A 25,407-nucleotide genomic window follows, 5' to 3' on the forward strand; every position below is an offset into this window, starting at 1 on the left:
CGTTTTTGGATCAGTTCAGATCAGTAGTTACTTCTTGCGATACCCACAAAAAAAGGGATGGCCTTTGCTATACCGGGGTCTATATGGCATATATATATATATATTTATATATTTCATAATTACGTAATATACGATAGAGTCGTAGAGGAATTTGTACTATTAACATCAACTAATTAGATTTCAGCGCTTTATAATATTGAGCGTATCATCGAAATTTGTGAAGTGCCAAGTCGGCCTTTTTGGTATATATATATATATATATATATATATATATATATATATATATATATATATATATATATATATATATATATATATATATATATATATATATATAGATTTTAAAAAAATCTTGTATTTTATAAAAAAATCTTATAAATTAATTTATGATAGTCCATATATATATATATATATATATATATATCACAGTGATATAATATTCCCTTTAAATCATATTAACGATTTCAATCTGTAGATCTTTTTTTTCTTATCTTTTAAAGATTTCTTAAGAGATAAAATATATAGAGTGTATCACTCGTTTACAATATTTATAACTTCCAACGACATACGCTAAATTTCTCGTTGCGCTCAAGATATAAAATAATGCAATAAAAATATTCTTTAGCTCTCTTGCAATACAAATCTTATTAAATTCTATTTTCATATAAGTATATTGTATATTGCTTCTAGAACTTGTTACTGTACGCTTTGTACATTTTTACGTTTGCAATATATTTCAAAAAGATGTGCAAGGACTTCAATTCAACTCTTGACTTTGTGTATGGACAATGCAATGTCTTCGCAGATTCTGAATTCATTTTAATGATACTTTTGAATCTCATACTGATTACAGTATAAAGAACTGTTCCTTGTACTATGTACTGAGGATTTATTACTATGAAATGAAATTCTGAAATTTATTTATTTATTTATTCCTTATTGCACAATAAAACTTTGTACAAGTGGCGAAGGCCATATGGCATTCTCTACCAGCTAACCATTAGGTAAAAACAGAAAGCGTATAAAGGGCAGATGCGGTGAAAAATGTATAAAATCTAAAAATTTCGATCTCCATTTCGTGTTTTCGTTCATACCAAAATCAGATATTAATTAAATGGAGCTTAACGTTTCATTTATAATATGTAAATCCTACCGTAAAAGTTCAAAGGAATGATATTTTAACATTTTTATATAATAAACGTATTATTATGTATTTTTAACGTAAAATTTGTGTTTCATTCGGCAATTTCGAAAAACATTTAATGGTCCTCTGATTCCTGATATTTCCATCTGATCTTGTAATAATTTTGTCAATATTAAAATGTACATTTTCATAAAAAGTATATAATAGTGACATATTTTTTTAATGTAAGCCTGGTACCTATTTTAACGACCATCGGCAGCTTAACACTAAGACATATTTTTATGGTCGCGGAGTCAATCCCCGTACAATACAAATATTTGTATTCATGAGTATGTGATGATATGATTGTTTATATTGGTTCGAGTGGTTTCTTTATATATAATATGTATGTATTATGAGAGGCTAAGGCCGGAAAATAGAGTCCAATTTACAATAACATGTATGTATTAAAAAAGTTTTATGTACTTCTGTCAGTTGTCTTATATCCAATACTATAAGTTTTGCTTATAATTGGACTAGATGGCGCTATATGTTTTAATCACCGATGCTAATACATCCAATGTCGTGTATAAAGAAGCATTATTATAATTTTTATCTAGATCCACATTCATACTCACAACCGAGCGAACGATGTTGCGAGCACAGCTACTCCAGTAATAATAATAATAATTTAATATTCATATATCAAACCTAAATCTTAATATTTTTAATTAACTCACAAAAAGAGAGGTTTTTAGTTCTATTTTTATATATAAATATTTTTATGCGATAATTTGCCAGTTCTGATTATGAAATGAATTCAAATATATTGTCCTGTTTACAATCGAAATGATTTACTCCTTTATTTATTTTATATCAAAGTTGTGCTTGAAGTCGTTATTTATTTTTTTTTTATTTCAAAGAGAAAATTCTAAAATTAAACAGTAAGTAAACATATATGTAACAATTTCATCACATATCACAAACCACCAAATCCTGTTCGTTTCACCCTAAATTCGTATTTAATCTATTTACTTTTTGTTTGCACACGTATTCGAGAACATTCCGCTGAATACAAACGAGAATCATGAATGTTAAAACTAAACACGTATGTAGGTACCTGTACATGAAACGACAGATTAACCTTAGAATGTGCCTTTAGGAATATTATCATTTATAATATCAAAACAACTGATTGTTTGTTGCTATTACGTAAAACTATATTGAGGTTACTTTCTTTATTTTTATACTAGCTGTATACCGCGACTCTGATCGCGTGAATCAGTGAATAAAATATCTTCTGTGTTCTAGTAACATTTAACGTAACCAAATACCAAATTTGCATTGAAATTTATTCAGTAGTTTTAGCGTGAAAGAGTCGCAAACAACTATCCATCTATCCATCGTTATAAATATTAATAGGATTTTAAAGAACTGTTTTTATGATATTTAAGTATGACATACAAGCTAACAGTATCTCTCATACGTTTCCATTCTTAAAAATTATTATAATACTTCTGGTTTTTTTTTTTAATCAATATATAGTATAGAGGTAGAGATACAATATACCGCCAATTCCCTGTGTCCCCGGAATATTCTTTATTGTACACAAAATATAATGTTAACCACAATTGATTATAAACATAATGTACAAAGGCGACCTTGTCTCTAATAAGAGATTTCTTCCAGCAAACCTTTTCATCTTAATTGGATGTTATTTAAAAAAAAAATAGGCAGTCATACAATCTGCGTACATTGTATAAACACATAAGATATAATATAGATATATATATTATGAAAAGCGATAACAACAATACACGCTAGTGCAAGGTAAGACGTTTATATTGTTATAATTAAACTAGTTTTCCACTCGAGGAGAAAAGGGATTTAGTAATCTGGATTAATAACCCCATTGCTAACAATATGCCCCTATCAGGTCGACCTCCATGCTTCTTCCTGGAAACTATCGTGACTGATTTGTTGTTAAATTCGTTACGATGGGCCCACTGACCTACTTCATTCTCACCTATCACCCTTTACTGGTGCCTCGCTAATGTATACTGTTAGTGCAAGCGGGGTTGCTATTCCATTATCACCTATTAAAAAAACTAGTTGTTTACCCGTATCTGTTAATATATAATCTACCTGTGAACCATTATTTCATTCAAATCCATAAATTCGTTTAAGCAAGATTGATAAACAAACATCAACAAAAAATTGTATTTCATCGTGCCTCCCACCAAATTGTTTATAATTACTCCTCTCCATCCAAAGGTTGCCTGGAAGAGATCGCTCTTAGCGATAAGGTCGCCCATTGTTTTCTCATTGTGATTATTTCTTGTAATTATTTATATTTATAATAAGTTTACTATTGTAATCTTTTGGAGGAAACAATAAAGTATCTATCTATCTATCTATCTATATATCTATCTATATTTACTAAATAGAGTCAATCGCTGAATATTTTCAAGAGCTGATTAAAAGAGCATCTTCTGTCCTCATAAACCAATTATATTTATGTATGTATATGTACGTATTTTGTATATGTAAAGATAATATTTCATATATATGTATTACTATATACAGATATTTATGTATTTTGAATGTAAGTCTATAAGTTGGTTTATATTTAGGTATGCATATTTATTATTTCTTAGTAGAAACAACCATACTATTTCCTTTTCTTATTGCATGCACGCTGCCTGCTGGTAATTAACACTCCATTCCACTCAGTTTACTGAAAGAGAACTCTTACAGAGTTAAGCTCGCCTGTTGTACATCTTTATTCAAAATTATAACAATGTAATGTTTGTGTATAGTAAAGTATAAATATATAAATAATAAATCAGCCATTATACTTATTCTAAACATAGAATTAGTTCACTTTATGTTGACTGTAAACTGTGAATCCGAGATCTTATGTTTACAAACAAGCAAGAGATTAATATTTAGTTATTTAATGCTAATAATATAAGATAATAAGACGCTTCTAAATGCTCATAGGGATTATATTATAAAATAGTTTTATCCTGCGGCTTTGCCTGCGTAATTAAAAATTAAAAGTCCTATGTATTTAATTCAAGATAAAGTCTATTTAAGAGAACTTAATAGTCGAGGAATGGGCGGCAGCGTTCCTCTTAGGGCATTAGCAAAGCCTAACTGTGGTTGTCAATCCGCCTGCCAAGCGTGACAAGTACTGGCAAAACCCTGCTTTTAGCGAGGACTATATTCAGAAGTGGACAGTAGATGGCTAATAAGATGATGAAAATCTATTTAAGCACCGACCACAAGCTGCTAATACTCGGCTATTTTTTTAATTTACAACACGCAACCATGGCAGTGGAATTTTTTTAATATTCTTTGAAGTCCGAGGAAATTGCTCGCAAGAATGTAAAAACTCCGTTTTTCTTTTTTCTATACAAACTGTTCCTAATAGCTTTTGTCAAAATAGTCAACCTGTTTATTACATCTGAGATAAGTAGAGCAAAAGTGCGCTACCTTTATACATTATATCCCATTGAAATTTTATCAAAATCGATTCGATAGTACAATTTTTAAATCAAAATAACTGGTTTGCCACTATTGAAGTATGATTTTTGTAGAACACAATTCATATTACTTCCTATTTATTCATACGTAAGAAGAGATACATTTTGACTTTAACTATCGTTATAGTAAAAGATAAATCGGTTTGCGAACGAAACGTAATGTGGCGTGAAACGATAATATCTACTGTGTAATAAATAACAATATTACATTACGATACGGCATTTTGACTGCAAAAATGATACGAAAATTCACCATAATATTCACGCCTCTAACAGGAATTTATGTTAGAAATTCATATGACGTCTAGCTATTTAATAAAAATACAAACCATGAAAGAATAAAATAACACTGCATATAAAGTTTTTTCTGTTGTACCGAATATCATACTAGGATGTCGTCAGAAGCGACTAAGATGGACAACAGAGTCCCTCTTAAAACATCACCAAAGCCTAACTGCGGTTGCCAACCCGCCTACCAAACTGCATAACTATTGGTAAAATCCCCCTTATGGGGGAGGCCTATGTCCAGCAGTGAACAGTTAATAGCTGTTATAATAATATGTATACTAATATTATAGAGAGGAAATATTTGATCGTTCGCTTATAATAGATAAATTCAAAAACTACTCAATCGATTTTAAAAATTCTTTCACCTATAGTAAGCTACTTTATCAACGAGTAAAATAAGCTATTTATTTTTATTGGAAATTCTGCCAACACGTGCGAAGCTAAGCATTCACCTATAGAAAGCTACGTTGTTAGCAAGCAAAATAGGATATTTATTATTATTGAAAAACTTATCCTCCCGTGCGCGAAATACAAGGAGAAAACCCGATGTAAACCATTAGCATTGGGATTTTCATATACACTTATATATTTAAAAAAAAAACGTGCGATTTTTTAATGAATGAAAATGAAATGGTAACCCCGCCTGCGCTATCAATATATACTGGCGGGGTACCAGTGAGAAATAACAGAATAAAACAGATCAGTTGGCCTATAGTGATGAATTAATAAAGAGTTTATCAAGATGATTTCCAGGAAAACCCGCGTAGAGGTCGACCTGATAGGGTATATTGCTGACAATAGGGCTTCTATATTTCCATTACTAACATTTCCTTTCCCCACAATCGAGCCGGTTCGCTATTAATATATAACACTCACCTATGCAACATGTAAATAAAGTTGAAAAGGCAGTTGAGAGAGGCCATCATGAGGTCAGCGAAGGATAAGTTCACTAAGAAGTAGTTGGTCACAGTCCGCATTCTTCGGTGAGCTGTAAAAAAAGGAGATTTTATTTAGATTACATTTTCAATAATAAAACAGTGCTATGTTTTGTATAATTGTTTTTCCACGAAGGGAAGTATTTGTGGTACGATTTATTTCACACAAACAAACAGCTATTTAATTTAAGGGACAAAATTAACAAATAAATTCGTAACCAGAAGTTATTTCGGTTTGTTGCATACTTTATATAATAAATCTCAATAACAAATGGTCTAATATACAAACAAGTAGGTAGGTATATTAAGTATGTGTCATTTCCGAAGAATGGACATATTTAGAGTGGAATATTTTGAATATATGTAAAGAAACATTACATAGAAATTTAAAAAAATATATAATGTTAAGTAAATTAATTCAGATTTTAAAATTAACTATTTATAACACCACTTTCCACCAAGTGAGGTTTTTTTAATGGGTGATAATGGATTGGTAACACCACTTGCGCTATCGGTATGTGCTTGCGGGGTACCGGTGATGATAGGTTATGATAAAAGCAGGTACGTTAGCCCATCGTGACGAATTTGAATAGAATTAACCACGATAGTTTCCAGGGGGAACCGCGTGGAAGTCGACTTGATAACTTGCCCATTGCTAGCAATACAGGGTATATTTCTAGCAATGGGCAAGTAAGTTAGACCCCATTACGAACAATCTCTTGCCCCCCACCAGGTAAGCTGTCACCATCATCTTGTTGTCCATTACAAGTTGCATAAGAAAAGTCAATACACCTTTTGATTTTGAATTCGTATATTACGGATTACTGGGAATAAGTATACTAAGTCGCAACTCAATGACTATATGCATAAAACAAAATTATTTTTGTAAAAAATTGGAAAATATTACTTATATAATAGAATTGTAGACGATATCTGCACATGGAAGATATTTAAGATAAATTAATATGAAGGATCTTAATATGACTAATAGATGCCAAAATAATAATTTATAGAAAATCTATCTGTATATATATGTATATATCTATATTTATCCCAACATCACGCAAAATTTGTAATACTTCTGAAATTAATACGTACGAAGTAAAGTATAAATATAAAAATAAAAAAGTTACTAATCTATAAAAATGAACAACTCGCTCCATTGAACAAAATTAATAGAAATCTCAAAATATTTTATATACTTTTCTTATAAACACAAGGTCACGTGATCATTTTTATGATATACTATAAATGGATAGCGGGGACTTAATTGCTACACGTATATTTGTCGTTCCTGAAAGTTGTTTAATTGTTTTTGTTTCTTTTCACAATTGTTTGTTGTTTGTATTTTGTGATTGTTTTGTATTGTTGTTTCCTTTGATTTAGTATGAAAGATTAAAAAGTATTTACTTAAATTTCTCCTATACTTCCGGGTTCTTGGGTAAATATCTACTTAAGTTTCACCTATGCTTCTTGATTCTTGGATAAGTTTTTAAATTTCGTGAATTAGTATATTATGACTAACACAGCATAATAAGTCTATAGTCAAAAGAGCCAACCTACTAAGATATCTACGAAGATAATGGCTTTATAATTTGTTTAAATTATAGTCCTTTGTAACTAAACTCAACCTTTATTTAGACCCACTGAGTTAAAATTTACACAGTGACTTATTATTAATTTCTACGAGTATAAAGGTCAAAACTTCGACATTATTAACATTTAATAACTGCAAATCTCACTTCTACACTGACAAAAGGAATGTTTCAACTTAGTGGATATTTCTTATCATCCGTATTTTAAATTAATTGTTTAATTAAATTATTATGAAATGTTTTAACGCTGTAAATTCTCATCCAATCGTGATCAAATTTAGTACATACGAAGCATTAACCAAGTTAATCAATATATGCCAATCATATGGACTAAGTCTCGGGTAAAAATTAATATTCCATATGAGAATGATTTTAACTGCATTTTTTTTATATATTTCACGCGATATCTTTAATCTTCATCAATTTCGAATCGAAGGATATACGAGTACTTCCGCATTGGTTGCATGGTTGGTTGTATTTTTTATTTTTTTATTTAATTAAACTAAATAAGTTATATATTTGTTATTTCAAAATTCCATCATTTATAAGCCAATATAAACTGCAGCGACTCGAGAGGTCGGGGTCGCCCTGTATGCCCTTATTCTAGAATGGGTCAGATTTCTAGAGTCTAGAATTTTCTAGCGTCAGGGTGTTCTTACCCCTGACGTTAGACACAGTGACAGACGACTGACTGACTGACAGTAGCTGACGCAATGTCGCAATCCTTTCCGCAACTGAAGTGCCCCGCTCCTTTGCTTTCCCACATAAATCTCTTATTCTTTTTATTTACCAATTTCCTTTACGTTTTTCCAACGTTCTCTTCTTTTTCCTCAATCCTTTCTTCCATACCGGCGGTGGCGGAAACCACCAACAAATGCATTCCCAAAAAGGATTGACGTCAAGCAGGCGGCCGGTCATAAAACTATTAGCCAAATCTTTTTGTAATATGGATAAAAAACATATTACGCCGACCCCAAATAGTAATTAGGATAAAGATAGGAAGATGATGGTAAGCCAATATAAAAAATTCTTTTTTATCTTTCAGACTGGTTCCGTAGAATTTTTATCAAAATATTTTCTTTATAATACAAGCAAATGCAACAAATAAACCAAAAATCAACAGAAATCAACGCCATAATCATTCAATAGTGAAGTTTTTAAATCAAAAGAACTGATTTTGCCATGATTGAGGTCGGTGTTTTTTTTTTGTGCAATAAAATCTTCTTGTATCTTTTATAAAAATCTATCTGTGAATTTGTAACTGAGTTTTTTTTTGTTTTTGCTTCTTAAATGTGTAAGAGTTCCCCTCCTTTAGTCGGCTCTTACGATGCCCACGGAAAAGGAAAGGGTGGCCTATTCTATACCAGAACCACACGGCCATTTTATAATATATATATATATATATATATATATATATATATATATATATATATATATTAAGTAATTTTTTAACAACGTTCGAATACAAAGGTAATTTCATATTAATGAAACGACCTACTAGTGAATATTGTAATAAATTTATATACCGCTTCACCGCAACATTAATGTCTATTGAAAATCAAAGTAATGTCTGCGAAGTAACCGTGCGTAAAGGAAACGCTTCTAAAATGCCGAAAAATATAATGAATCAAAATTACTTTTAACAACTTGAATTACTGTTAACGTTTTGCTTAAGGGGATTTCATATAAAATTACCCATGCGGTACTTTTAGCCCACACGTGTTCCTGTCGCCAAGTGAGCATGCTTTTGTTTGAAGTGTGAAGGTATGATAGTGAAATTATGGATACAGAAACATAACATATTAGTCCTAATAAATTGCAATATATGAACATTACAAAGACACTGCAATGTCCTTATGTATGTGTTTTATTCGCCCATGCCAGAAAAAAAAATTAATTATACCATAGACGTAGTATAACGTACTAAGCACTGTTAGACTGGCAATGCAATCTCAAAAAAGAGAAGAAAATTGTTACACTACTCTCCGTGTCTCGTAGTTAGAAAAGTAAGTTAGAAAACTTTATATGGAAGTGAAGTTGCAAAAATAGTAAGAATTCACGTATTTGTTACAATTTTAATTTTAATTTGTTTACCTTCAGAATTTTATTTAGGTTAAATTATATGTTTTTCTGTATAGTAGTAACTAATTTCCCCCCTTCCCCTCCGCCAGTAGAGGAAGATGTATATTTAGCAGTGGACCGTTAACGGCTGATATGGATGGATATGTTTTTCCAACAATTCTTTTATAAAATATTTTTGCTTATTCTATAATATTGCATTTAAAGAGATAAATATTTAAAGTGAAATTGCGTGAAATGTGTGCATTTTCCTAGGTCTTTTTTTAATTTATGTTATATCCAGATCCAGCACAATTCTTACTACAATACTTTAAAAATAATTCCACTTCCAAACGTAAAAATAATTACAACTTGTTTTGTTCACTCTCCCGACAAATCAGCTTCGAGCTTATATTGTGTGAGTGTCCTACTTGTCTATCTCGCTTTAATGTGTTATTGTATTATTACATCAGTGTTATTATGTTTTCTTTCTTTTACATTGCCAATCTATATTACGTATTTGATATAAGTACATGAATTTTGCTATTTTTGCAACATCCATTCCACGTACACTTAAAACCGTCACGTGATTTCTTATCTCGCTTTTATGACTGTATTGCCAGTATATCTGTTAAATAATAATTACATTACATCTTTTAATATTTTACTTAATTAAATTTTACACTACGTCTATGTTTTTTTTTAATATACTTGAAATAAAAAGTTTGCCATCCTCGAGTTTTAGTTAGAAACACATTTCATCAGCATTATGATTCAAGCCATCAAATATTCAATGACAGAGGCCTGCTTTATTAAAGAGTGGTTTTGTTAGTAACTGCCATGCTTGGCAAGCAGGTCGACAACCGTAGTTAGCTTTTAGTGATGTTTTAAGATAATAGTTACTGCCTATCCCCCAATAGTTAAATTTCTGTTGCCGTCTCTTACGACACCTACAAGAAAGGAATACCTACCTACAAGGAAGGAAGGAGGTGGGTTATTCTATGCTAGGATTACACGGCAACACATTTAGTAAGTTATTTTTATTTATATACCTGCAAGAATAATTTACACTTATCGATCGGACCAAGATTGGTATGCCATGATGTAGACAAATGGTGTAATATTTTATGAATGTAACTGACATTTCGACAATGGACTACGGTATAAATGAACTACAAAATGAGATCTAATTTATTAGCAGTGAGGATGATGAATGATCAGTCCTGACCGTTTTCGATCACGGCGACAGCGGTGACTCCGCTGTTATTAATTAATTCCTTACATATACAGTACTTTAATTAACAAAATTAATTCCTCAAAACTGTTGTTAGTATTAATTAATAGAGTTTCATAAGTTTATTTTTACTAGAAACAAATTCATGTTAATAAAAAATAAATTATGACAGTGAGATATGACGGTGAATTTAAAGGGTACAGAGGCATGACACCTTAGTTTTCAGGAATGGCAGCGCATAGGTGGTTTCATGATACTGTTCATGTCTATAGGCGATAGTTACCGCTCTCCATCAGGTAGGCCGTTTGCTTGTTCGCAATTCTTGTTGAATAAAAAAATGTGAATGTAAACATTGTCTTTTGCCTCTTGATGTTTTAATGGTTCAACGATTGTCATGAAATTTATTTTTCTCAAATTTTTTGTTTCTTTGTTTGTCTGGTTATACGGTCTAAACTCCAAAATTGTTGGACTGATTTAAATGAAATTTTGCATGATAATACCTTATATCCCCGGTCAACATTTTACATTACTTTGTATCAAGGAAAATCAAAGAATTTCCTGTGGGATAGTTAAAAAACTACAGAAACTTATACAGTTTAGTACACAACCTACTTAAGTAAAGTCATTTTGACCTAAGGCAAAGAGTGAAAACGACACATCATTTGTTTTGGTTCAATATTCCCAGGTACAGTTTACTACAATAAGGAAATTAAAAATGTCAATCAAAGAAATAACAAATACCCCACGGACAAAGTCACGGGCATCAACTAGTTTAGAATAAAATAGGAAATAGCCTCATTTTCTCCCAGCCATGCATACAAATTCGTAAGTAACTAATAATGATAAACATTAGTAACTTCTATGAATATAATATTTAATTGTCACCCACACAAGCTACAAACGTTGAATAAGACATTCCAACTGCTCGTAAACTCGATGCTTGGCTATAAATAATAGAATTAACAATCCATGTATAGTTGGACATGATGAATTGGGCTTCATAACTATTTTATGGTGTCTTATCTATTATTAATGGTGGTGGCAATGGTGCGTAGTATGTAAGAGGCCTATGTCAAAGGGCAATCTAAATTTAGACAATTTCTTGTTCTTATGATTTTTATGTACTCTTGATATTAATTACCTCCATACACAGGTAATAAACTTGTATATAATTAAACATAAAATACTTTTTATGTATATGTTGATAGTCAGAAATAAAAACTAGTTTATATCCTTCTCCATGCTAACACTACGTCTACTTATATTTTTATAATTTTCATCATGATGATTATTGATTATTATCAATCAATCATAAAGACAAATAGCACGCTGGTCGCGCATTGCTGCTTGCGACACAACCGTGAACTGCGCTCATAATAAGGGTTCCTATTGCAACAGAGCCGAAGAATCATACTGTATTCTAATTATTTACATTTTATTACATACATATATATATATATATCTTACGTGCTGACGAAATAAAAATACAATTTAACACGGGACCTTTTCCTCCTCAGGGTGTCATAAAAAGTGACTAGGGAAACAAGACATGATGGGTTCTAAATAATAAAAAAACACAAAATAAAATGTCATAGATGAACGCGCCGTTTCTACGGCTCTGTTGCAAGAGTATTTAAATTAGCATTTCCGATCTCGATTCGATTTAATCGAAGATCGATGTCCATTAAATCGATTTTGGATTCTTTTAAAATAAAAATAATTTTAAATTAGTCAAAAACAAAATGATCGATCTATGACATCTAATTCCTTGTGCAGTTCCTTTTTTTTTTGTTTACAAAAGTATAATTTTCTCTTTGCCAAAAAATTATCAGCTGTATAAAGTTACCTATTCAACCGACTTCAAAAAATTTTTTGTTTATTACCTCAGCTCATAATTTCATCAGTTATAAACAGATTTTTAAAATCCTTTTTTTATGTAAAATTATATACTTACAAATTAGTCTCAAAGATCAAAATCGTTTCAGTAGTTTAGTTTTGAAACCAAAATAACTGGTTTTGCCATAATTTAAATCTGTTTTTTTTAGAGCACAATCTTATTTTTTTCTTTAGAAATTATATATATATATATATATATATATATATATATATATATATATATATATATATATATATATATATATATATATATATATATATATATATATATATATTTCCTTTTTTATCGATGTTAACATACACATAATTCCTAAAAATATCGATCGATTTTCTTGAGATCAATCTTTTGAACATAAATGTTCTCGTGGATCGGAGAATTTCCGATTCCAATCATTTCAAAAAAATCAATAATTTATCCAATATTGGAAACCCTACATAAATGTGGGTATGACTTAAAGACAAACATGTTTACCCTTTTTATTCGACATTTATTTTTATCAGGAACGCTACTACTCTAAACTCACTTCGACAGCAAACTTACGACGTCACTAGATTTTTTGCATAACTTTCCTTTTCTTTCCGTCAATATTTTCATATATATATATATATATATATATATATATATATATATATATATATATATATATATATATATATATATATATATATATATATATATATATATTCGATATGGAGTTGTACTACCTTCTGATTTAAATTTTATCGAATACATAATAATTGTCAATTTCAAAAAAGATATTATCATGTTTGTTAACTGACTTCAAAAAATAGAATATTATTATTACGGCAAAAGCGTATCTTTCCGTATCTTTTTTCTGTATATATGCCAATTTCTCCGAGATTCCAAAGTCCAGTTATTGTTATGTTAGTATATATATATATAGAATAAGATTTTTTTTTTCAAAGAATATTACTTATACGCATTTTTAGAGTATTTTTTAAGATTCTACTGGTTAAAAGTTATATTTTTAACGGCCTATGTATGTTTGTATTATATGTATTTTATTTTAAAGTACCGTTTAAACTACTGATTAGATTTTGAAAAATGTTACGTTGCATTACTGTCCAGATGGTCAGATTTCTGGAACATCAACATATAATTATATTTATTGTTTTTTGTCAGCAGCATCCCTCTTAAAACATCTCTAAAGTCCAACTGCGATTGCTAATCTGCCTGCCAAGCGTGGCAGCTACTGGCAAAACTACTCCCCAAGGGGAAAGCTTATATTCAGCAGTGGACAATTAAAGGCTGATATCATCATCAGATGATGATTGTTTTTTGTAATCTGTTCGAGTTCTGTTTTTCTGATTGATACATCATCATCGTCATTTCCTTGCCTTTCACTATTTATTTGGGGATCGACACAGTACCTTTTCTTCCGCAAATCCCTATTAGCCATTATACCTAGCAAACTCTCCATATAATTGAAGTTATAAATGAAATATAATATTATTATATACACGTTTATGTTTAGATTATCTAAAATTACAAATTTCATCCTCGCAGTTAATATTGTAGCAGTTAAATTTAATGCCGAAATGGAAACAAGGGTCCATGAAGGTTTAATCTCAAAATAGATGCATATCAATGTTCCCTTCTCATTATACAAGCTAATTCCTTACGATTAATATTTCGCTAACTTTTCGCTCTCCACTTCGTACGCGTGAATTTCAGAAGTAGGAGAACCAATTAAACAGACCAGTTGTAGACGTCATATCAAAATAAAACATACACAAATATTTAAATTAGACCTTCAGAAATACAACAGTGAAATATGCTTTCATATTGGGGCAATATTTTTTACGTGATGCCGAAACAAACATACACACAGACAAAATTTCTAAAAATTAATATTTTGGCTTCTATTGCTCCTACAAATATCAATTTCTTTTTAAATATATGTATTCCATGTACAGACATCGTTTAGTTACTATTTTATTATATTAGTAAAGTATTAACAATAAATCAAATATCAATATTAGAATAATATATTTATCTAGTAATATTTAATATAAATAGAATTTAATATATATTATTTGTGTATAAAATATCAAAAATAGAAGTAAAGATTAAGCTGGATCAATAATAAATATATGTTATCAGATTAGCACAAGTAAATTAGGTATTGAAATACTGTTACAAAAATATAGCAACATCAGATATATTTTGCAAGGTATATTCTAATGTAACCTTTACAACCGATTCTACCCACATCTCTAGTGATATTAGGAGTACTTACTTTTAATTTACTTTAAAAAAATATAAAAGAAATTTGCAATTTTCTGTGCGTATAGATACGTAAGTATTACACAATATCTCCGCCCGATATTAACAATTTTTTTAAATATATTTTTAAATCCTCGCCTTTACTAATATTATATACGCGTTTCTTTTATTAAATCTAAAAATACGTAAATATATACCTAACTAATTACAAAGTAATAAAAATAAATAATTACATAGATATGGTACTCTATATCATAAAAGAGAATGCTGATTGATTGACTGAACTGAACAAAATTTTGCAAATAGGTTCTTTATATATATATATATATATATATATATATATATATATATATATATATATATATATATATATATATATATATATATATATATATATGAAATATATATATACATTTATATATATATATCAATATATATATACATATATATATATATATATATATATATATAGGCTTTAAATGGTATTAAACCCCTAAGTTTTAGGAGAAATTTTACCTCGCTCTACGCATTCTACCGCTTGTATAACGGACCGTACTCAGAGGAGTTATTCAATATGATATTCACGAACACGTTTTACCATCTAGAGCTCGCCATCAACAGGAAATTCATCCACCAACAGTAGTACCAATTTCATAAGTTACATGATAGCTTTATAACGAAGGAGCTAACAAAACTTGTAATAGCTCAAATGTACTTAAAATCATATCACAAAGATAACAGGTACACTCTTGCTTACAAAATGTTTTATTTAAATTTATATTATATTAACTTACAATGTTATCGTAAATTACAAAAAATCTATTTGTCTACCATGTACAAATACTTTAAATAAATTAAACATTCCAATATATACTTAAGTTAATAACACGGTAATAGCAATTCTTCAATTAAAAGTAAATAATATGTCTGACTCAGAACAGTGAACTTTAATAGTTGGTGCGAAAAGTATAAAAACTCATCTCTTTTATGATATTAAAAAGGATAAAATCATTGGCTTTCACGAAATCGATAACATACAATTACCGACTCCAACGAAGTATGCCTTAATAGTTCAAATAAGAAGTATATTCCTTAAATAAACGCAATAAATTGGATTTGCTTTGTTATCAGACTGTAAAAATGACTATAATATACATAAATGGATAGATAAGATTATATTAAAACTTTTAAGAATTGTATTAAAAATAAAAACTTTTGTATCAGATGTAAAATTAGATAAGAAGAATTTTTGTCAACAAACCATATTTTACTATAAACGATCAAGAAATCTGCTACATTTTTGATGCCATGATGATTATGACATATGATTTTTATTTTTAAAAGGATGCTGTTGCAAAATATTAACATATTAAAGAATTCTCGAAAACAATCAAAAGAACACTTTAAACCAAGTATATAAATTAACGAGCTTTTATATCAATTCTACAAATTCTGAAAAAATAAAGTTTGTACCCAACTTTTAAGTAGATTCGCAGTATCTGGATTATCAGCATGCATAGATTTTAATATTTGTATATGTTATAATAAAAATATGAATGACTTATTTGACACACTAAACTTCTCGACTATTTATCACAGTTACTCATACAAAAATACATTTTGTGAAAACAAAAATCATACATTTATGTGATAATTTTAAACAGAAAGAACATAATTATACTCTATATTCACTATATTCACTAACGGGACGTCTCTACCAAGATAAAATTAGAAAAAATATTTAAGAAAATTTAGGTCTGAAAACGATAATACTGCAAAACAAACCAGTTATAAATTTATATCCACATTTCGTAAGATTTGTTTTACTAAAATTACGCAAGCTCCAAAAAAAGGTAATTAAGCGAAAGATCTTACAAAATTTCTTATAAAATTTAAGAAAACTTTTGAAAATGTCATTAGAAAAAGATGACGTTTCGACCAATAATAACAATAATACAGAAGAAAGTAATTTATGTGAAATTATACATTCTGAGTATGCAGGATATAATTTCCCTGAAAAATATACCCTTTTCTTGATATATAGCGCTTTTTAGAAAAAAAATATTGAGTGCTTATAATCGGGCTTGTAATTTGGCTATTAAATATCCAAATTTAGTAATGGTTTCACTTGACGATTCCACAAAGCGTTTGGAAAGGAGCAAATAAGTACTATGATTGGAGTATCTGTCTTTGAAAAAATTAAAAATATAGAATTTATATCGTCTCGCTGTCCAAAATGTTTTTTTTTTAACTATTTATTACAATGAGGCTATATTTGACATTAGTTTCCAATATTTCAAATAACAAATCTTTTAGAATCTGTTGAAATCGCCAAAAAACGTTTTCTGTAACTATGTGATTTTTTATATCTCATTCTATGTAATCTCATAATGATAACAATTTTATTTTTTATTATGTAGGCCTATATTTTTCTCTTTGTTACTATAATCTGGCATCGATGGTCGAAAATACCTACAACTATGAATATTATCCACAAAATTTTAAAATAATTAAAGATAATACACCTACACCTACATTAGAACATCAAACATGAAAAGAGTATTTAAGATAATATCATTTATATTTTATTTTGCAGGGCAAAAAAACCTACACTCAAATAGAATCCACACAGGGGTAAGCCCGTTCGTTTACAAAAATAACAATTAAAATATAAATTAGATGAGAATTAATGAAACTTCTTTTTGGGGTCATAAAAATTACGTCTATACCCTTACCATTATAAAAATACAATATATTAATAATACCAGAGGGAGACTTTGTACAAAAGTCGATTGCTTGGGTACCTCTATCCCATTCGTGTTTCAACCGTGAAGCAGTTGTGTTTGCATAGCTGTGTTTCGGTTTGAAGGGTGGGATATGGCATGAATTTACTGGGTACAGAGAAATAACACCTGAGTCCATAGGAATGGCAACTCATGGGGGGTATCATGGGCGAAACAGTATACTCTGTTATGTCCATGATACTGCTCATGTCTATAAGTGACAGTTACCACTTTCCATCAGGTGGGTCGTCAGCTTGTTAGCCATTCAAGTCAAGTTGTATAAAAAAAATACTGGTTGTGTGAACTGGATCTTTTCACAACAAAGGACATATCGCATTATTAAAGACACACACAGAAACATGATGCTCCAACGACCGACAACCTTACGCGATACTTCATCAATTTCTACACACCAAAGATCATTATATCATCATCATCTTTCTACCCTTAACCCAATTATTTATTTGGGATCCTCGTAATATGTTTTTATCCATATTACAAAAAAAGATTTGGCTTATAGCTTTAAGACCAGCTGCCTGCCTGACGTCAATCCTTTTTGGGTATGCAATTGTTGGTGACTTCTGCCACCTATATCAAAGATATCATTATAATAAAATAACATTTTAATGTTTGCTTTGCTTTTTAATGATAACTGTTAATTGGAATTAGAGTTTTTTATAATGTAATGTGATTAAATTAAATAGTCATGTTCGGCCAAAATTCTGAAAATTGCCGTATCTAAAACTTCTAAAGGATCATAAAATAAATATTATTTTGATTGTTTGAATTTAGATATAATTTCAGTTGAAGATAAATCAAACAGGGGATTCTACGAGTATATGAAGAGGGAGAAGAAATATCAATAAGTGCCATCTTCCTGGTTCAAAACATTGGTTATGGTAGTGATTTAAAGGTTTTATTGTAAGTTTTTTTTAAAAACTCATTTTGTAGATATACAATGGATAACCTACTTTCTAAAATCTTCTTCTATCCAGACAAAATATTACTTAAAACCTAATTTATGAATATTCTAAAAGGATAATAACAGCCTTACGCTGTGCAAGCGACAGAGGTAATTCATCCTAAATGGCCAGCGGTAACTTGTCATGGCTGTATTTATAAGACTCAGACAAACAAAATTCAAAACTTATCTCAAACTAAGCATGCTAGATATTTTGTTAAATTTCATAGTAATAAAAAAATAATTATACTATAATTAAAACATTACTAATAATTACCTGTAACTATCCATATGACGATAGCATTGCCACCAATAGCGACAGCCAGCATTGCAGCAAAGAGGCACACCCAGGAGTTATGGGCCCAGAGCGGCATGGTCGTGGAAGTCGGTGCTGTTGTAGGGGTCTTGGGCACAAGGACTGTAGCAGCCCCGAGGGTGCTGTGGTTGAAATCCATTTTCCATGTGAACACCACCTAAAGGAGGACAAATATTGATAATGTTGTATTGTTTACTATATTGATCGTTCCAATTTGAGGGTAGTTGTTATGGGATGTTCAAATATCACGTAACGTATTTTTTTTTAATTTTAATAGGTAGGTAGAGGTAAGTCGCGCGCTATTGTATTCGTATAGATACTAATATGTGTGTACTTTTATATATGCAAACATATATACATATCATTTGTACATTTTGCGTTTGTAATACGTACGTAGTAGTAGGAATAAAACCTTTGATAAATACTTCACCCTACCCAACAAGTAAGGGACCAGACTTAAAGGTAAACAAATTAATATTACAATATGCTAAATATAACGAGTTAATGTCCAATTTAATATTTACTTTGATGTTATTCTATAGCACTGAACACTAAACAAACTAAATAGTAGTCTGTACAGGACTTAGTTTGTTTAGGTACAAAGTATCTTACAATATATGTATCATAACACTAAATCCTTATACTTACTCCGTACTATACGCAGTTATTGTTCTGTGTACAAATTCCGAGATAATATACAAGTATTTTTAAAGATTAAGAACATAATAGCTTCAGAAACTTACTGAAAACATTATAGGTAAGTAGATTAATAAGATCTAGATAGAGTATCTCTCTAAAAAATCTCTAGAAATCATTTCATAAAAACAGTACGCTTGTCAGAAGGTATTATATTAATCTTGTTATTTGTGACTTTAAAATATAGCGCACTTTTTAGAAAGCATAAACAACATTTTTATTTTAGTGGCGTTATAGTGTTACCTCATTATTCATAAAAACTAAAACATATTTTAACTATTAAAGTGTTTTCTCACAATCACTCAAATTGGGAATTCAGTACAAAAGAAAAGGACGAAAACTTTAATAGCTAAAAGAGGTTTTCGATACGCTTAACGTTTCTATGAATAAAAAGGTTAATCTAGATAAAAGAAACAAACCTTCAGACTAGACTCACAGTATGATGCCGGTCACGATTCGATTACGGTCTGGTAAAATAATAAGAACTAAATATGCTTACTGTCCCATGTAAATATATATATATGAAGTATGCATATTCGCGAAAACACATTTACATTTATTTAAAAAGAAAAGTGATTTCTGTAACTTTAACACAAGAAATCCTCAAAACTTAGTACTACTTTATAAAACTACAACTTTATGACAGAAATGCCTACTATATGACAACGAGCATTTATAATAAACTAATAGACGAAATGTTGAATTCGTCACGATGGGCTAACTGACTTGCCTTTTCATCCTCACCAATCATCTCTCACTGGTGCCCCGCTAGTGTATACCAATAGCGCAAGCGGATTAACCATTCCATTATCATCCATCAAAAAAAAAATAGACGAAATGAAAACACTACCCTTGAATATATTTAAAAAGAAGCTAAAAAGGTGGGTGATAGAAAAATATTTTTACTCAGGTAATGTATAATTCAATCATTTTAAAGCTTAAATATGTGACTCAATTAATTGATTTATAAAATAATAATATAATTTGTAACTCATATAATTTATTATTAAAAAGCAAATATGTTGATATTTAAATAATATGACAATATGAGTAAAATAATAGTGGCATAGCATAGTAGCACAGCTAAATCAATTTTGTATGCCAGATTCTGGTGAAAAGTGTGAACAATATTTAAATATAATGTACCATCCTTTATATCACTTTTCAGACAAAATAAAGCTATTTATATTTGTAAAAAATAACCATATAAAAAACAGTGTGTATATATACGAGTAGTATCGGTAAGAAGTCAGTTCCGTTCCAGTCGTGATCAATATCGAAGTGTTTCTACTTGATAATATTTTACCAAACCGACATCAGACTATCGGACAGAGTACGGAACGTGACCGGCATTTTAGTACAGTAAAATATTTTAGTATGAACAATTCAAATTTTGTTACAGGTTACTTTAAAAATAGCCCACTTTCTGGAAGTTTTATAATTTTACTAATCTTGTTATTGGTGAGTTCTTTCACGCAAATCGTCGCATTATTAAATTATTTTTGTTGTATTATTAATACTATACTTTCAAAATTTTATTACAGTATGAGTATAAAAAAAGTCACGAAATAGTGGGTTGTTCGTATGTTTGGACGTTTTTTGATACTCAAAGCTTCATCTATACCACGTATGTTCCCATAATATGATCAGTAAGTACATACAGCATATGACCTAGACAATATTATTTATCTGATTACTCTATCAATCATAATACAATATATAATAATTTTAGATAACTAGAAAAATAATTTTGCATCGTGTCATATTGTCAATGCTTTTATAAAAAATTTCATGCGCCTGGACGTAATTTTGATTCAATTTGCTATAATTATAACCTGGGATGTAATGTAATATACGGATGTTATTTGATAGAATTAAACCCTTCCAATTAAACATAGGGATAAGAACGGAGAGTAAACATTCTACAGCCTAAACATTCACAAGAGGACACTGCTCTAAAATCGCACTTCGTGCGGTCGTGTAGACCATCTAAGTTCTAATATGTGAGGATGAATTCTCTGTCGATGGCGAGCGGTGCGATGATAAAAAGTGACTGTGGGTATCATTTCATACAATTCTAATAGGTACTTCATTTATCATTAAGTAATACGTGACCCACCAAAATATATCATTAATCCTATTTTTATCCTCAAAATTAGAAAACAAAAACCATATAAACGTATTTATTTTTCACTAAAGATAAAAATCGTCATGAGGCGTAACTGGCTTAATGGAATCTCTCCATTATATTTCACGAAAATGACAAATGAAAAAGTCATGTTTTGCAAAATTCAATCAAAATATTGCGTAGCTTTATTATTCAAAAGATAACATGAAAATGAAAATGAACGCTTTTAAAAAATATTTCTTTTATCTTTCATTTCAAGGTATTTTGTTAATATCGTCATTTTAATGTATAATCCAGGTATCAATAGTAAATGGATCAGATCCATTCGATTGCCTGATTTAAAATATATTAACAGTTATTTCTATTCAAATACATTATATTTAAAGTAAATAAAAATAGTGTAATAATAACAAATGCGCATCGCATACGCTATAATGGGATTCCGTGGCTAATTCATTTATTTCATTTTAGTACATTAATACCTAAATATTATAAAGTGTAAACATTTAGACCGTTGTCACTGAAATACGCTTAATCGGTTAAATAGATTCAAACGAAATTTTGTACTCAAATAGACCTTTCCTAAATTGTTACATAGGATACCTTATGTACTATTTATATTATTATTGTATATACAAAAACAAAGTAAAACTTATTAACCTAAATTTTATACTGATTTTATATTCGTTATATTAATGTGTTGTTGGAAAGCTAGATTATCAGTTTAACTCAAGTTTTCCACAGGCATCATTAAAAGATAAGAAGCTTCTCTCCTTATCTTTTCAGCACTTTAGAAGTCGTTATTTTGTGTCAGAATAGGTAATACAACTGCCTTACTTTAAGGAGTGATTTTAAACTACAAAATATGTGATATACCCTACCTACGTTCAAACGTCGAGACAAACAGATAATCATGATGGAACTAAAATGATTTCGTATTTTCCCGTTTAGTAGATAGACAATGAAATTCTAATATAAACAGCTTTAATTACAACATCTGTTTTAGGCAACCTTATAATGAAAAAAAGTAATTAGATATTTCAGTTAATGATTATTCATGCCTATAAGCAATGGTTATCGTGTTCTTCTGAATAGGCTGAGCCGATAGATCTTATAATTTTAGGTCGTTTATAAGCATTTAGTAGTTCCACAATTAGACTAGAATACTTCTGATTCTAAACCTAAACTTAAACTCAGGGCAAACGCGTAGGCGAAGGACTTTTGTCCTAGAATGATAAAGGTTCAAAATATAGTCATTATAATTATTATAGTAATAAAGTTGTCTAATAATAATAGTCCTATAAATGTTTATAGGTAATTGATTAGATAACAATTTATAGCAAGGCTATTGAATAGGTAATTCTTTAGACACTAAATAAAATAACTGACTTGGTTTTACATGAAATTTCACGACTTTTTGTAGTGGAAAGACTGCGTGTCGAAGCTTGGCATTTTTTTTACGTTTTGTGTTTTGATTTGATTGACATATACTCCTATATATACCTTTATTAGGTAAAGGAAGAGATCAACTAGTGATCACTAGTCGAAGCAGAGGAATGTAAAGGTAAAGCAAAGATGCCAGTATATTATTAACTGTTTACGAAATCAAAGCTCCAATCTAGATGTTTGTCTGTTTCCATGGAACTTAATGAAATGTAAACAATCTAATAATAGATCCGACTAAAAACAGTCTGCCAATGTCCGATAATAGCATGAATAAAAAAAATCAGTCAATTTATTAAATGTTTTGATATAAAAAAAAATGTTTCTCTCGTAATTTCAACAAAACTTGATTACTTTTTCAAATATTTGATACGGACTGTAGTCATGTTTACATATTTTATGATTATATAATATTTTAATGGCCATGAAAATAGGTACTCAGTGGACTGCTCTTTCCTGCAAAGACATTTCCTTTGTGCTCATATAAAATGTATTATAAAAGGCAACTTCAAAGAGAAATTCAAGAGCAAACGCAATAAGGGTCAAGAATTCTGAATTCTCGACCCATTTAATATAACTTTACTAATATAACGATAAGCTATTAACTTCATTCATAACCTTACATTGTTTGGTCTGACATAAATAACTATTAGGAAAGTTATCTCCTCTCAATTTCAGTCTAAATGTATAAAGGAGATTATAAATAGAATCAACATTGAAGCAGAGCCAGAATTTGAAGAGCGTTTTATAACCGCTCCTGCCACGTTTGCAGAGCCACTGTTTTATTCAAAAACTAATAAAAATACGGAATGCCCAGAACAATTCAGGTCAGGAGCTGAAGTCTTTTCTCTAGATCTTACTATAAACATATATATACAAATAATGGCGAAAATGCGACAACTCGATATTTCAATGCAAATACGTAGCAATAACTGAGGCTACTACAGCTGTACATAAGTTAGGATAAATGACATTGATATTAGATTCTAATAATAGCGCAGCATTACTGCAAGCTCTACGAAGCAATACGACAAATAACAAATTAGTAACAGAATGCCACTAGGCATTGGCTAAGATATCTTCTAATAATCAAATTATCCTCCAGTGGTTGAGCTAGCTAGAACAGGTTCTGGAACAAAAATGACAGGCCCGTATCCAGTTCTTCCATTCTCGCAATTTCGAACATGGATTCGTCAAAGATCCACTGACATACAAAATCAAAGATGGGCACAGGCTACTGATTGCAGACAATCAAAACTGACCATACTGTGAGTCAATGACTGTCAAAACGTTTATTATATCTAGATAGAATAAACTATAAAACAATGATTGGGCCAATAACCCTTGACATTTTAGTTTATAAGCAAAGCACTTCTTAAATGTGTCAAAAATATTGAAAACTTATCGATGGTTTTTATTAAATAACAGATTATTTCGATGTTGCCATACTTCGTCAAACTAAAATTCATAACTTTAATTTGACGCTCTTAAATAAACTGCTCTTCCTATGCAATATGAGCACATACGACAGTATATATATCGCGTCATGTTTATCTGATATTAAATAATACATTTTTTGTTCTATGGTATTTCACGTCCGTCTAATAGAGATTAAATCGGGTAATAAACGCTCTGTAAGTGCATATTTGTTTATAAATAATTATAGATATAACTAGCTTTATTTATATACATAAACTCGTAATATAGAAAATGTTTACAATGAAAAAGACAATAAATAGAAAAATATAAATTATATAAAAAGAAGTATATATGACAGGCGAGCGATCGAGATAGAGAGAATAACAAGGAAAATGTATGCAAGAAGAAACGTCATCGTCGAGTCTGTGTTGCCAGTCCGAATAAAAGAGGTAAAATAACTATGTACAATTTAATTAACCTATTTGATGGAAAACGAAGTAATTAAATTTAAAAATGTCTGTGAAATAAATACGTACAATATTTATTTACGAACACTACCAGTGTTTAAGTTTAATATTCTATTTAATAGTTCATCGAGAATAGAATCTTAGTTAACTAAATCAGTAAAGGAAGAAAGAATAACAAATCTAGATATCTGGACATGGTCAGAAATTTCCCGATATCTAATTTCTCGGAGGAGAAATAATCGTAGTATCTATTGTCATTTCCAGATTTC

The 25,407-nt window shown here is 29.7% G+C and overlaps 1 protein-coding gene across 1 annotated transcript in view; it reads right to left on the reverse strand.

Moving 5' to 3' along the window:
* Positions 1–25,407, reverse strand: part of LOC113515555 (tachykinin-like peptides receptor 86C) — a 150,200-nt gene that overhangs the window by 79,520 nt on the left and 45,273 nt on the right. The window contains exons 3-4 of the mRNA XM_052899946.1: positions 18,947–19,142; positions 5,836–5,947 (exon numbers count right to left, since the gene is read on the reverse strand). Coding sequence (XP_052755906.1) covers positions 5,836–5,947; positions 18,947–19,142 — 308 coding nt within the window. The remainder of the gene's footprint in view (positions 1–5,835; positions 5,948–18,946; positions 19,143–25,407) is intronic.

This window comes from Galleria mellonella, unplaced genomic scaffold, assembly GCF_026898425.1.
Source record: "Galleria mellonella isolate WM207_F2 unplaced genomic scaffold, CSIRO_AGI_GalMel_v1 utg1260, whole genome shotgun sequence".
Taxonomy (NCBI): domain Eukaryota; kingdom Metazoa; phylum Arthropoda; class Insecta; order Lepidoptera; family Pyralidae; genus Galleria; species Galleria mellonella.